The 12,970-nt window shown below is 40.8% G+C and overlaps 1 protein-coding gene and 1 long non-coding RNA gene across 2 annotated transcripts; one reads left to right on the forward strand and one right to left on the reverse strand.

The window, feature by feature from the left end:
* Window positions 1-762: 762 nt before the first annotated feature.
* On the forward strand, window positions 763-10,521 carry LOC148010041 (uncharacterized). The gene is made up of 2 exons (XR_015689761.1): window positions 763-978; window positions 10,212-10,521. It is a non-coding gene; the product is annotated as an uncharacterized LOC148010041 (long non-coding RNA).
* On the reverse strand, window positions 967-7,832 carry LOC148010042 (uncharacterized). The gene is made up of 3 exons (XM_087672341.1): window positions 7,750-7,832; window positions 7,499-7,640; window positions 967-6,885 (listed from the first exon to the last, which is right to left on the reverse strand). The coding sequence occupies exons 1-3, from the start codon at window positions 7,830-7,832 to the stop codon at window positions 1,570-1,572; spliced, it is 5,541 nt and encodes a 1,846-aa protein (XP_087528467.1). The 3' UTR covers window positions 967-1,569.
* Window positions 10,522-12,970: the final 2,449 nt, after the last annotated feature.

Genomic DNA, 12,970 nt, shown 5'->3' on the forward strand with positions numbered 1-12,970 from the left:
GGCTGATGAGAATGTTTATTGGGTGTGGGATTTTACACCCCCACTTGCAGAGGTTGTTGGTAGAAGGGGAATGTCTCTTGCTAAGAAAGGATGCCACAGGACTAGTCATCGGCTGGATCATTAGGGCACCTTTTTGACATTCCATAATTCTCAGAGAGGATATGGAGTCTATCTGCCCACTTTAAGGTCTGCTGGGAGGTTTTAGCACACTTCATCAATAGTGCCAACATCTAGGTTGGGATCACCAGAGATCTCAATCCCTTTCCAGCCCTGGCACTCAATGACAAAAGCATCTCATCCTTGCTCACTACCAAGGCTCTACACAAACTTGTTCAGATACCCTCTTTCAATAACAAAATCAGCCTTTGTTGCTAGGGCATCAATCTAACGGCCAATGAGCTCTTTCAGATTTGGCCCATCAAACATTTGGTCTCAAGATCTGCCACTTAAAGATTGTGTCTTCTTGTGGCGAGTGTTGGTGGGGGCTTTTCTATCTGGTGAGAAACTTGCCAAATGTGGAATTTTGGAAGGCAAATGTAAATGTGGCGCCTTAGAATCAAATCGTCACACTTTTTGGAATGGGTGCATTTCAAAGATGGTCTGGACGGAAGCCCTTAATCATTTCAATGTCAACGACAATGAAGAATAGTTGATCAAAATATATGTCTTGGGGCTCCATGGTTCTCATGTTGGCAGCAGAAGCAGCAAAGTCTTACATAACCTAAGATGTCATATTTTAACTTTTTTGTGGTTAGCCCGAATTCGGCTGGACTTTGAGGGCACCAGGGTTGCATTATATTGTATATAAGAACTCTTGGTTTTGCGGAGTTCATCGATTGACAAAAACTACACACAACAACATGTACCTTGAGCGAGGGACTCTCGGAGTCCAGGTTTCCTTGACATCAAGGGAATTTTTTCATGCCTGAAATACTACCTCAGAAAAGGCAGTTCCAGAGAGCCATCAAGCATAAAGCAGTAAGTACCGAGTCTTCAATTTCTAATAGGGTATCTGTATGTTTTATGACCTTTTATAGAGGTACAGGATATCAGCATGTTCTATGATCATTTAGGGATGCCCCTTGCAATTTGTGAGCATGGCTGTCCTCTGATAAAGCCAGTCCTCAAGTTAGGGAAGGTTCTTGAGCAATGGACAATTCAGTTATTGTTTTTCTCTCGTGGAGGTAATACATCTTCAGAGATAGCTGGAAGGTTTTGAGAAATCAAGGAGGCAGGTTAAACAAACCAATCCTCAAGTCCAGAGAAGATCCTTGATCAATGTAACACCTTAGTTGTTCTCTCCCTCTGTGGAGGAGGTAAGTAGTACATCTTCAGACATAGCAGGAAGGTTTTGACAAATCAAGGAGGCAACCTCACTTTGTTTAAGCTGCCTTTCAGCATTCCAGTTAGAGAAGGTTCTCGATCCATGGGACTCTTCGGTTGTTATCTTTGCTCTTATGGAGAAGGTAATACATTTTTGGATATAGTAGGAAGGCTTTCAGAAATGGAGGAGGCAGCTTAAACAAACCAATCCTCAAGCTAGAGAAGGTGTTTGATCAATGGAACACTTCAGTTGTTGTTTCCCTGTTGTGGAGGAGGTAATATATCTTCAGACATAGCAGGAAGGTTTTGACAAATCAAGGAGGCATCTTCACTTAGTTTAAGCTGCCTTTCAGCGTGCAATGAGGAATCTGGTAAATCCATCAATTCCTGCTCTGGATGTTGAAGCTTTGTGTGGAACTCACTTTTCTCCGCATCATTTTTGAGTCGATCTAGAGGTTTGCTCGCTAGTCTTCTCAGTTTTGTAGACAGATGCTGCTCGGTTTCTGGGGTGTTTGCAAGGGATTGCAATTGAAACAGTTTCTGTTCCATGTCTATGTTACTCAGTGGATCTAGGTTGTTTATGGCAACTTCTGCAGCGGTGAGCTTTTCTATTAGGTCTACATTCTTTTCTTGCAAAATTGCATTCTCAGCTGTCAGGGATTGAAACTCAGAATCAGCTTTTTGTTTCTCCCATCCCAGGACCTCACACCTGTTCTTTACGCCCTCTAGGGTTGCTTTCACATCCTGAAACAAAACCTCCTGTTCCTGCTTTTCTTTCAACAGCTGCTCTCTTTCAAGATTTAGCTCTGTGATCCTCATCTCAAACTGGTGAACCCTATCATTAGCTTGTTCTCTCTGTCTGTGAATCTCTTCTTGTGAAATTTGAAGTTTCTCTTGGAGATCTGTAATAAACGTGTTTGCAGCTGCAAGCTTGTGAGCAAGCAACTCTCCTTCTGTTTTCAGCATTCTGATCTCTTGCATGAGATCTTGCTCCTTCGTTTTTGCAATCCTTTCCATTTCTTTCAAGTATGTTTCCCAGTCAAGTTTTTTCGCAGCCAATTCCAGGGATTTTCGTGATGCTTCCAATCTTAATGTTTGTCTTTCTTGAGCACTTGTAGCTGTCTCCTCTGCTAGCTGCTGCAGTTGATTTTCCAAATACTGAACAAGCAAATACTTCTCCATTTCCACTCTAGCCAAGTCATCTTTTGCTTTTCTGTCATTCTCCTCGAATGCTTTGGTCAGTGACTCTATCTCTATGAGCAACTTCTGCTCCTTGCTGTGTGCCTCATTCTGAGCAAGCAAAATGCTTTCCTGCAGAATTGTTGCTATCTCATTGGCTGACGACTTGTTGGTTTGTTGCATCTTCTCTAGGTTCTGTTCAGTAGAGGTCAAGGCTGTTTGTAAATTATTCATGTCAGCCTTAAGTTCAGATTTCTTGTTCTTCAATTGATCTATCTCCTCTCTTAATGCAGTGAGTTGCTCTTCTATGAGATTCCTGATTGTTGAGAACTCAACTGCAGCTCGCTGCAGAGGGCTTTCTATTGCAGTGATGTTGTCATTGATTATCAGCTCGTGTTCCAAAGGTGTTCTTTCCAAAGCAGCTGTGAATTCAACCATAGAACTCCTCTGGGGAATCTTACTTACCTCGTTTTCTGGTACATTCTTTTTGACAATGTCCATCAGACTCTCAAACAGGTCTGAAATGAGCTTCTGAAGCTGTTTCTTTTCAGCTTTCATGTGAGCAAGTTGCACAGAAAGGCCTTCTTGCTCAGGCTTGAGAGCTTTGTTAGATTCCTGTAAATGCAGCATGGTATGGAGACCTGCATTCTGCTCCTTGAGGCCTTGCTTCTCAACCTCTTCTTTTAGCAGTGCAGGCTGGTCTGCCAAACTAGCTTCCTTCTCTGCCTGTTGCTGTGCAGGGTGTGCATACCATGCTTGGTGTAAATGAGCATGGCCCTCTATGCTTCTATTGTCTTCTGCAGATAGCTGAAGTAGATTTGACTGGACAGCAGTTAGGTGCTCCATCATATATAGCCTCTGCCGAGTCCTTATTTCTTTTACGACTGCCAAATTTAGTTCAGTAGATTTGATTGCAACCTCAGTCTCTAGATCTTTTGTCAACACACCTTGTTTTGTGACATCCATGGGTTTCTGGTTTTGTGAGGTTGAAGTTTTTTTCTCACTCTGAAATGCACTGAACCTGAGTGATGCTTCTGAAGCCCAGCCCTCTTCTTTAATGTTTGTAGAAGCTTTTTTTCTTGTGTCTGCTGTACCTGTTTGCCTTTGAGACAGAATAGGTACCTTATCTTTGCTTTTAGTATTTGCCAACCAATTTACTACTTTCCAAATGTTTTCTGTTTCTCTGTCATGGGCATTGTGAGAATGGAGTTCCTCATTGACATCTTTAAGGCCTTTCTTCTGTTGATGTACATCTTGAGGATCAAGGACTTTTGTTGAGGCATCTTTAACCTCACTTTCCAGGTAGGAATAGGCTATTTTCATATCCAGAAGTAGGCTCTCCAATCTCGTTTTGTATTGATTCAATGAACTAATTTGATTATTTAGGTCATTGAACTCCTCTATTAAGTGACTCCTTGCTTGATAGTGAAGTTCAGCCTCTTCCATGGAATACTGCAATTCCTTTTGTAAATTGACAAGGTTGTTCAGATACTCAGAAATTATGTCTGAATAGGCTTTTTCCAGCTGTCCTTTTTCACTGCAAAGATTAATGTAGGCAATTTTATGAGCTTCCTCCTGCCTGCTGTAGCTGGCGTTTTCATCCTTAAGTTGTTGAAGTTGTGCCTCCAAATATTCAATTCTTTGTTTGTACACTTTAGTGTCTGCTTGCAAACTAGTGGCCTGTGAATGTAGCTGTTCATTGTGTGTTTCCAACTCACGTAATCTGCTTCTCGACTCCCGGTTTTCAATTACATGGGAATCAAGTGCTTTGGTCAGAGTTTCAATTTGTTCCTCAAGCGCTTTTGCACTGCTTCTATGTTCCTGTTCAACAGATAGAAGTTCTTTCTCTAGATTTTCTTTGTCATTGGCCAAACTTAGTGCTTCTATTTCAATCTGTCCCCGTAAAATTCTTAATGCCTCAACAACCTTGGATGATCTCAAAAGTTTGTCTTCAAGGTTTTCAATTTCAAATCTGCTGGTTTGTCTTTCCTCCATAAGTCTTCTCTCAAGTTCCTCAACAGTGATTTTGTGATCACTGTTCTGTGTGGTTGTGATGGATTCTGCTACACTCTCTGCAGACTGTTGTTTCTCCTGCATACATTCCTCCTCCAACATCATGTCACCTTTTTTGTTCTCTGTAAAGGTCTTGATTGTCAACCTTACCGAAGCCTGTTCCGGCTGATTGAACTCAGAGATTTCTTTAATTGGCTCACTTGTCAACCCTTCCGTTAATGGTTCTTCAGTAAAATTGTTGGTGCCATCTTCCATTGCAGAGTCAACTGTGGTATACTGATGCAATGTGTTTGTCTGGTCTTCTTGTCCTAGAGGCCCCAACAAAGGATAAGGAATATTGTATGGTTGCTCTTTGATTTCCTCCTGTTTGATGTCCTGGTCCAGTGTTCTGTTAGCAGCTGCACATTGATTAGTGTTATTTTGTGCTCCCAAGTGCTTGTGGAGGATGTCCTCCTCCTGATCAGAATCAACAGAACTCCAGTCTTCAAGCATTTCATGTTGTGTCTCTGAAGGCAGTGGTGGCCTGAAGCGATCATCACTTATTCCAGGCCTCGTGTCTGGGTTAACATTGAAGAGTCCTCCATCCTTAGCACGTTGGATAGCCCTTGCTCCAGCCTTCATATACTCTTCCCATTTCTTTGGTTCAGCACAAGCGTGTTCTAAAAATTCACTGGTTTCATCTTGGGAGTTCTGGTCACATGATATGTTCATGTCGGGATGCTTTTTTTGGTCTTCTACATATTTTGATAATTGTTCACGAAGCATTTTGCACTTTTTCCTGAGATCCTCCATTCCTTTGATGTCATTTGTTGTTTGTGACAGTTTGTCCTCTAGAAATCTGCATTTTTCCTTAAGGTCCTTCACTTCATCCTCCAGATTATCAATCTGCATTTTCTTTTCATGCAACTCTTTCTCATAGGAACTGTCAGACGATATGTGAACAGTTTGTCGTTGATCTACATGTTGTTCAGTAGCTGTCAAAGAGTAGGCTGTCTCAGCAACATTAGGCTCTGGAGATGACCTAAGAAGGATTCCTATTTTTCTTTCTAGGAGTACAATGAGATGGGTTTTTTCTTGTATTTCTTTGTTTGCTGCATTCAGTCTGCATATAAGGTCTATATTCTCCTCTGTGAGCTCCTTGCAATCCCTGTCTAGCTCTGCCACTTCTTGCTGGAGTGCCTCGAAGTTAGTATGTGGTATTTCAGGGTGTGGTACTACTTCTGAATCTCTCTTCATAGTTGGTAGAGGAAAACCTGAAAGTTGCGGAGAGTGCTCCTGAATCTGTCGATCTATCTTTTTCTCTTTATTTGTGTCTGATGTGCTCAAGTGCTCCTTTAATGATTTTGATTCTACCTTCATCTGTGCCATTTCCCTTTCCATCTTTGAACACTTGTCTTTTAAGTGAATTAGCTCATCCTCTTTTTCTGCAAGTTGCCTTTGAAAATTTGTTTCAAGGATCAGATGTGAATTGGTATGCTGTGCTAGATTTTTCAGCTCCTGTGCATCATTTGATGCACTTCTTCTATCTTTTGTAGCCAAGGATTGCTGTAACTCATTGTTTGCCAGTGTCAACTTCTCAATCTCTAGATTTTTTTGTTCTAGTTCTTCTCCCAACTCCTTCACTGCTGCAAGTAATTCAGTGTAACATTCTTGAGTTTGTCGCAGTTGGGAAGTAAGGTTGAGGTGCGCTTCCTTTTGAGACCTAAGTTCCTCTTGTAGCAACTCAATTGATTGTTTGGCTTCCTCTGCATCACGGTAATGTCCGAATCTCTTCTTTTCTAGTGCAAGCTTTGACATTTGCAGCTGTGCCAACTGCAACTTTAGGCGGTCACATTCAACTTTTTTTGTTGACAATTCCATCTTAAGCTCTAAGGTCTGCTTTTGCTCAGAATTCACTTGCTGTTTTAGTGTTCCCATCTCAAGCTGTAACTTTCTAGCTCGTCTTTCCCATGACATAGCATCCTCTTTAAGCTCCTGGATTGTCATTTCTGCAGCTTCTATGTCAGCTCTCTTGTGTTCAGTTCTATGGATAGTCAGATTTCTTCTAAGAGTTACTCCTGGAGAAGCCATACCCAAGTTTTCCGCTCCTACTTCTGGATAAGACCTGGGATGCAGATTGTGTTGAGATATATGTGGGTACCTCTCAGCAATCTTTTGATCTCTCAAATTAGGAATGGCAGATGATTTGTCACTGTCCTCATTGGCATCTGCCATCTCATGGCTAACTCTTTCTTGTTTGTAAGATGAACTTCTGGCTGAATCAGCAGAAGTCTGAAAACGCTCACCAAGAAGGTTTTGGTTTCCATCATCACCTGCTCTTGATGCAATGGATGTCTGTAAACTCTTTTCTTGCTTTGAGGAGACACGATCCTGAAATAACACAGGATATGAGTCTTTCCACTTTTTGTGCATAATAAAAGGATTCTATGAAAGTAAGGGGCACAAGATATTCATGACATTCCATTACTGTAACATTCATAAGCCTGAGAATGCTAGTCTTTCTGCTTTTTGTGCATAATAGAAAGGACTCTATGCAAATAGATGGAAAGCTATTCGTGACACTACATTTTTGCAACATGCTTAGGCCCCTCACACTAAGCCAGCCCCCTGCTTGCCAAGGGGAAAAAGGACCTGTGGATACAATGCAGAGATATTGGACCCAGATTTAATGCCACAAGACCAGGTGTTAGCATCACGAGCAATACCCATTAATGTGGAAGGTAGAGATGCCATTAATAAGCAAGTAATTACAGCATTTCACAGGCAATAACCATTTCTGAGTGCCCCACTAGCTGAAGACAAGAAAACTAGCATTTATTGCTTAAAACATAGTGCCAAGTTAACAAGTGGGCCACCTTTTAGTGTTGAAAATTTCATGATGGGCACACTGTACATGTAAGCAATGTGCCCACCTTACGTCCAAAATGATGTAGCTGGTGGTGGGCAACTCGGGAGTCTGTTATTTGTGAGTACGTGGGATTACCTTTCTTTGACTATCTGTCATCTGGATAGGTTGGCTTGATGTAAAACGTTCACTAGCACACCTGTCAGAATCAATATTATCATCATACATTGAGATTGGGTCCTCCTGGACAGCATATTTCCTGTCCCGCATATCTGAACCTCTGTATTATTGAATGTACAACTAAACAGTAAGTTTTTCACTCTGATTTGCAATAAAGTGTAATACATGTCCCAGAGATTAAAATAAAAGGTAATCAAGATAAAAAGTACCTGATCAATTTGCTTGGTTTCAAATGTTGAATATCCAGCTGAAGCAGTTGTAATATAGAATAGTAGACATTAGGAGAGTTCATTAATAATGTTACATGGATGAAAGGGATGAAACGAAACATGCACTGGCTACTTACATGTAGAATAGTCCCATACAAACAGCTCTTTAGAGGTAAGGAAACTCTGCTTGGAGCATTTGCATTTATGAATCTAGTAAGGTTGATGGAGGTTTCTCCCAAGATACCTGACTGTATTGAGCCCTGTATGCAGGATTCCAATAGCATCAGGATCATATTAAATAACAGCATTCGAGATATGGCACTTGTAGGCTGAAATGTTGGATGATGTAAGGGTACCTTTGTAACAATCAGTCTAACATGTTCTTCATCATACTCCTTTGTTACTGGATCCTTTTTGATGCTAATAGACTGGATGATTGGCTCTTTCCATTGGCATGTGCCAAGTCTACTTTCCCCTCTCTTAGTCTTAGCAATAAATTTTCCGAGTTTAACAGGTACTAGATAGACCACCAGGGGGTCATATACATTTGTTGGAACCTGAAGAATGATGATGCAAACTCAGTTCATATTGACAAAGAAACTTCACGAGTTGGAAGGATGGTTTTAGCTTCATAGATTGAAGGGCTCAGGTGGTCAAGTTGAACATGTGGTGACTAGAAGGTCTTGGGTTCAATTCCTATATACTAGATGATCATTTAATTTAAGTGTTAAAAAAAACTAAGATTTGAACCTGGGTCAGTGGTAGGGTTCGGGAAAAATTTTTTTGAGGAAGAGGAAGTAAATCCTTTTCAACATTATCTAAGAAGAAAGTATCCTTTATTGAGTCGTTAGTTTAAACATAAAAAAATATAACTATATTTTGAGAAATTTGAAGAGGATTTATTTCCTTCTTTCAAAGAATTGAGAAGGATTTTTCTCAAGGTGAACATGTTCTAGGTTGAAGCGAACCCGAACCTTGGTCAGTGGGTTAATAAAATAAGCGACTTACCACTAGGGTAGCCTCTTGATTATCCAAAAAAGAAAAAAAAGGAAAAAAGAGAGTTGCTACATATATGTGTTCAATTTCACTCATGCTTCCTTCATGACTAGGCTTGGTATGTGACTTCTTTCTACTAATTGCTGTATGGCATATTATAGTGGAAAAACACACTTAATTAATGAAAAACCCTAAAAAGGGGAGTGGTCCGAGAGAGTTTTAGTGGTCCCCCAAAAACCCTAATTCTTTGGGGCACCTTTCAACATCTATAAATAGACAGGCTGCCCCCATTTAGCTGTCCAGCCTTTGTTTGCGACTGTTGCTACCTCTTCATCGGCCCTTGCAATGCCCTGGTGCCTTCCTCTAGGTTGTCACCCACTGTCTGGTGCCATCTTCTAGGCTGCATTTGGCATCTTTTAGCCATTGCCAGAATCTTCATCACCTTATGTAGCTTGTGTTTGGTGTCTCTTCCTCTAGGCGACAGGTGTTGGTGCCCCTCCTCAACTAGGTGACATCCATAGCTTGCGTTTACACTCATCTGGGGGACTACCTTCCATCTCCACAACTTCTCCTACTTGCGTTTGGTGCTCCAAGCTCTTGTGGCATCATCGTTTTGCAAATTCCTCACTCCGATTGGTGGTCACAAACTTGGGATCCGTCTCCGGTGGACGTCACTCTTTGACACTTTGCTCTGCCTTTGAGTATCTGTACACTCTTACATTCATTTGCAGTATGTATTCACTTCAGATTTGTGTTCTCCTCTCCCTTCTTCTATTTGTGTTTGAGTTTTGAGTTTTGTGTTTAGGGTTTAAGTTTTGCTTTCTGTGTCTTGTCTGTCTCTTTGTGCTTCTGTCATGGTCATACACTGTGTTTCCTCAGTACAAACCCTAGCAGTTTTCTTCACACTTTGTACATCTCAATGTTCTTTGAGAGAGAGAGAGAGAGAGATCTATTAATGTCTTTAGAAGGCTAGAATGGCCTATGAGACCATAATTAATACAACTGGTATCATCATCTCTCATCAGAGAAGAAAACAAAATTATGTCTAGGTCTACATGATAAATTGAAATGGAAAATGAAGAATATGGAAAACTGAGAAACTGAAAAGAGTATAGAATATCTCCCTCTCAGTGTATGAAAACCACCAAGACTTTGCAAGCTACCCCTGATTGACTTGACATGGTAATCTTCGTCTGTAACGAGCAACCATGATGCGAATGTGTCACATATGAGTATGCCTATGTTGCCAAGCAAGAACCCTAGGGTGTCGTGCTCTGCATAATGCTGTAGCTATGTCTACGATGATGCCACTTGATGATGTCCCTTGATGGTGCCTGTCAGAGAGAGAGAGAGAGAGAGAGAGAGAGAGAGAGAGAGAGAGAGAGCTAATGGAGATATCCGACTACAATTTCATAAAGAGAGTTAATGGCAGCTTCTGTTTTCTCAATCTCTTGGTTTCTTGGCAGTGTCGCCGTTACATTCAAAATGGGAGCCTCCATTGTATAGCGAACAAGCTACTTCTTTATCAGATGTGATATTGGTGACCTCTCAAGTTATTGATTGGAAACAAGGTGCTAGAAGGCAGTTCAATAGAATGGCATGCATAGAGGTGGCCTGTGTTTAAAATGTTTTTCCTTGCAAGGCATGCATTTTACGAGGTGCCAAGAGGTTAAAAAGATACTTTGGAATTGCTTGATTCAACATCTGGCCACCTTGGTAACCCATCCCTTCTGTAATTGAGTAGCCATGAAATGAGCAGAAGCTCATATCTTATTAGTTGGTTTGCAGATGCTGAATATCATTGATATGCATGCGTGCAGTGTTAGTAAATGGTTCGGGGTTTTAAAAAAAGGACAATAGCCAGCTTTAAAACGGAAATGTCCAAAAAGTAGCTGGTTTTCATAAAGACAACTTGAATTTGAACTGGGTTTTGGAAACTTGTGGGGGAAAAATACACTGAAGGTCGAATTTTTGTGAATGCTGTGCTGGTGCAGGATAAACATTGGGTTCCGAAGCCAACCATTTAGAAACTCAAAAGTTGGGAATGATGCTGAAAACCACACCTTTTAGGGTAGTTATAGAGACTTATGGCAGGGGATTGGTACTTGGGACCAATATGAGCAAGAGGAAAGATTAGTTAGGAGTATACTTTCGCACAAACTTAGAGAGACCAGTTTGCATTTGGTTCAACTGCTACTCAACAGCATGTAATGTGTGGTTTAATATATCTACAGCTATGGCCATATATCTGTTCAAATGGGGTGGCCATCAGAGGAAAGGTTAGTTAAGTGTGTACTTTCACACAAACTTAGAGAGACCAGTTTGAATTTGGTTCAAGTGCTACCGAACAGCATGTAATTTGTGGTTTAATATTTCTACAGCTATGGCCATATAGCTGTTCAAATGGGGTGGCCATCACTCAACAATGCCGAGAGCCTTAGGACTAGATATTGGGACAAATTTCTGGAGGTACATTGGAAGATGAACATTGGCCCTCATCTAGCTTTCCATTTTGGGAATGTATGACTTACTAGAAATATCTCTATTTGTTATTGCTTTGGGCATTTCCTCGCAGGTAGTAATATTGGTAGAATAGCCACAACAACATAATGGGCAAAGAATGAAAAGCAATATAATAGAGTAAATGATCTAAGATTAAAAATCCACTAGCAATAATCAATGAGATACAATTGACCCATGACAAGGTACTACATGAATTGTGCTCGAGTCTCCTTCTCCACATGCAAAACAGTTGCACAATGACCATCGCATGCATGACCCCATAGGTGTACACTGTCATGAGGCGTGTATAATTACAAAGTGGCGTGTAAAAGATAAGCATAGTGATGCCAGAATAATCAGTTTTGACATTCTTTCTCAAAGTATAATGATCACAGGTTGAGCAAGAAAAACAAAATAAAACCCAAGATGCATTATGGATATTCCACCAGTGTGCACTCCATGTGGTGCAGCTTGGTTGTAAAGCACCATGAAGTAACAAAGTAGTGAGCATGTAAGGGTGTGCACCATCGCAAGAGCCAAGAAGGGCCTTTCATTCAAGCAATCAATGGGTCCTACGTGAACAAAGATAATTTAGACCTCCATGCAATCTCATGCTTAAACAAGCCCATCCAGGGGTGCCACCATATAAACCAACATCTCCTTTGCATCTTTCTTCCCTTAAAATGTGACACCATGCAACACCATAACTTCACTCCACCTTCATGTGCATGACTATCACTTAGCTACATTGTGATAGAAGCAAATACTCCTCTGAAGGTTGGAGCAGTCCAATAACCTTTTGAAGAGCACTAGTGAGTGATGCGGTGAAAAGCACTTGTGAGCATCACATCACTCAACTACCAAGACGGATAGTAATGAATTGAAATGAGAAAAGGATATAACTTGCTCGTTACCTTGGTAGGAGAGAATAGCAAAGAGTGTGAATGCTTGTAACAAACTTAAAAAAACCATAGGACAAAACAGATTAAGAAAATACATTGTGTGAACCACGTTTAACTCCACATGAATGACTGGAAACGATTTCTTAGGAAGCCGACGTCAACCTATATATCAGCCAATTCATTTTTTGCTCAATCAAAGTAACCTCCTATTGGTTTTGGCAATGAGCTTATTCTGGTTATTCGATAGGTTGGGCAGTGTGTGGAAAGGTCTGTCATCCTTCGAGTAAATGCTTCTTGGGTTGGATTGCATATTAGTTTGGGTAGCTTTTTTGATAATAAGCAATGCAGCTATCCTTTTCTACCTTTAACTTTAATGCATTTTATGGTTTCTTCAAAAAATGAAGACGTCAAACCTCACAACCTCCACAAATGGATTCCTCACTGGCCATGTGTGATGTAGGGTAAGGGGGCCAAAAAGCAAACACCTTGGTTGGGAATATGTTGAGAATCTTGCTTGGGTGTCACTCAGTGATTTGCTCAAAAGTGCCGCACTACGCTTGCAAGCGTACCACTACATTGAGGAACCCCCCAAAATTGTAAAATTTAAATTGCATATAAGATTATAAAATTAAAGAGAAAAATTCATCATTAGACTTATTCAATTCGTGCTGATGTCCCCTGTATGGTGATATATTCAGATCTCAGAAAAAATGCAAAACATAAAATGCCCCCAAAAATACATATTTCGCATTAGGTGTTATATAGTCGGCCCCTGTACACTAATTGTGATAGAAATGGACAATGCCTTGATGCGCATGTCA

Source organism: Lygodium microphyllum, chromosome 30 (genome assembly GCF_053477565.2).
Source record: "Lygodium microphyllum isolate KBCC chromosome 30, Lygodium_microphyllum_v1.1.10, whole genome shotgun sequence".
NCBI classification, from domain to species: Eukaryota; Viridiplantae; Streptophyta; class Polypodiopsida; order Schizaeales; family Lygodiaceae; genus Lygodium; species Lygodium microphyllum.

Excerpts from the sequence above, each read along its gene's own strand:
- LOC148010042 (XM_087672341.1), bottom strand. The coding sequence starts at position 7,832 with ATGAACTCTCCTAATGTCTACTATTCTATATTACAACTGCTTCAGCTG. Across the intron at positions 7,641-7,749 it reads AAACCAAGCAAATTGATCAG|AGGTTCAGATATGCGGGACA; the intron begins GTACTTTTTATC and ends TCAATAATACAG. Across the intron at positions 6,886-7,498 it reads TGACAGATAGTCAAAGAAAG|GATCGTGTCTCCTCAAAGCA; the intron begins GTAATCCCACGT and ends GTGTTATTTCAG.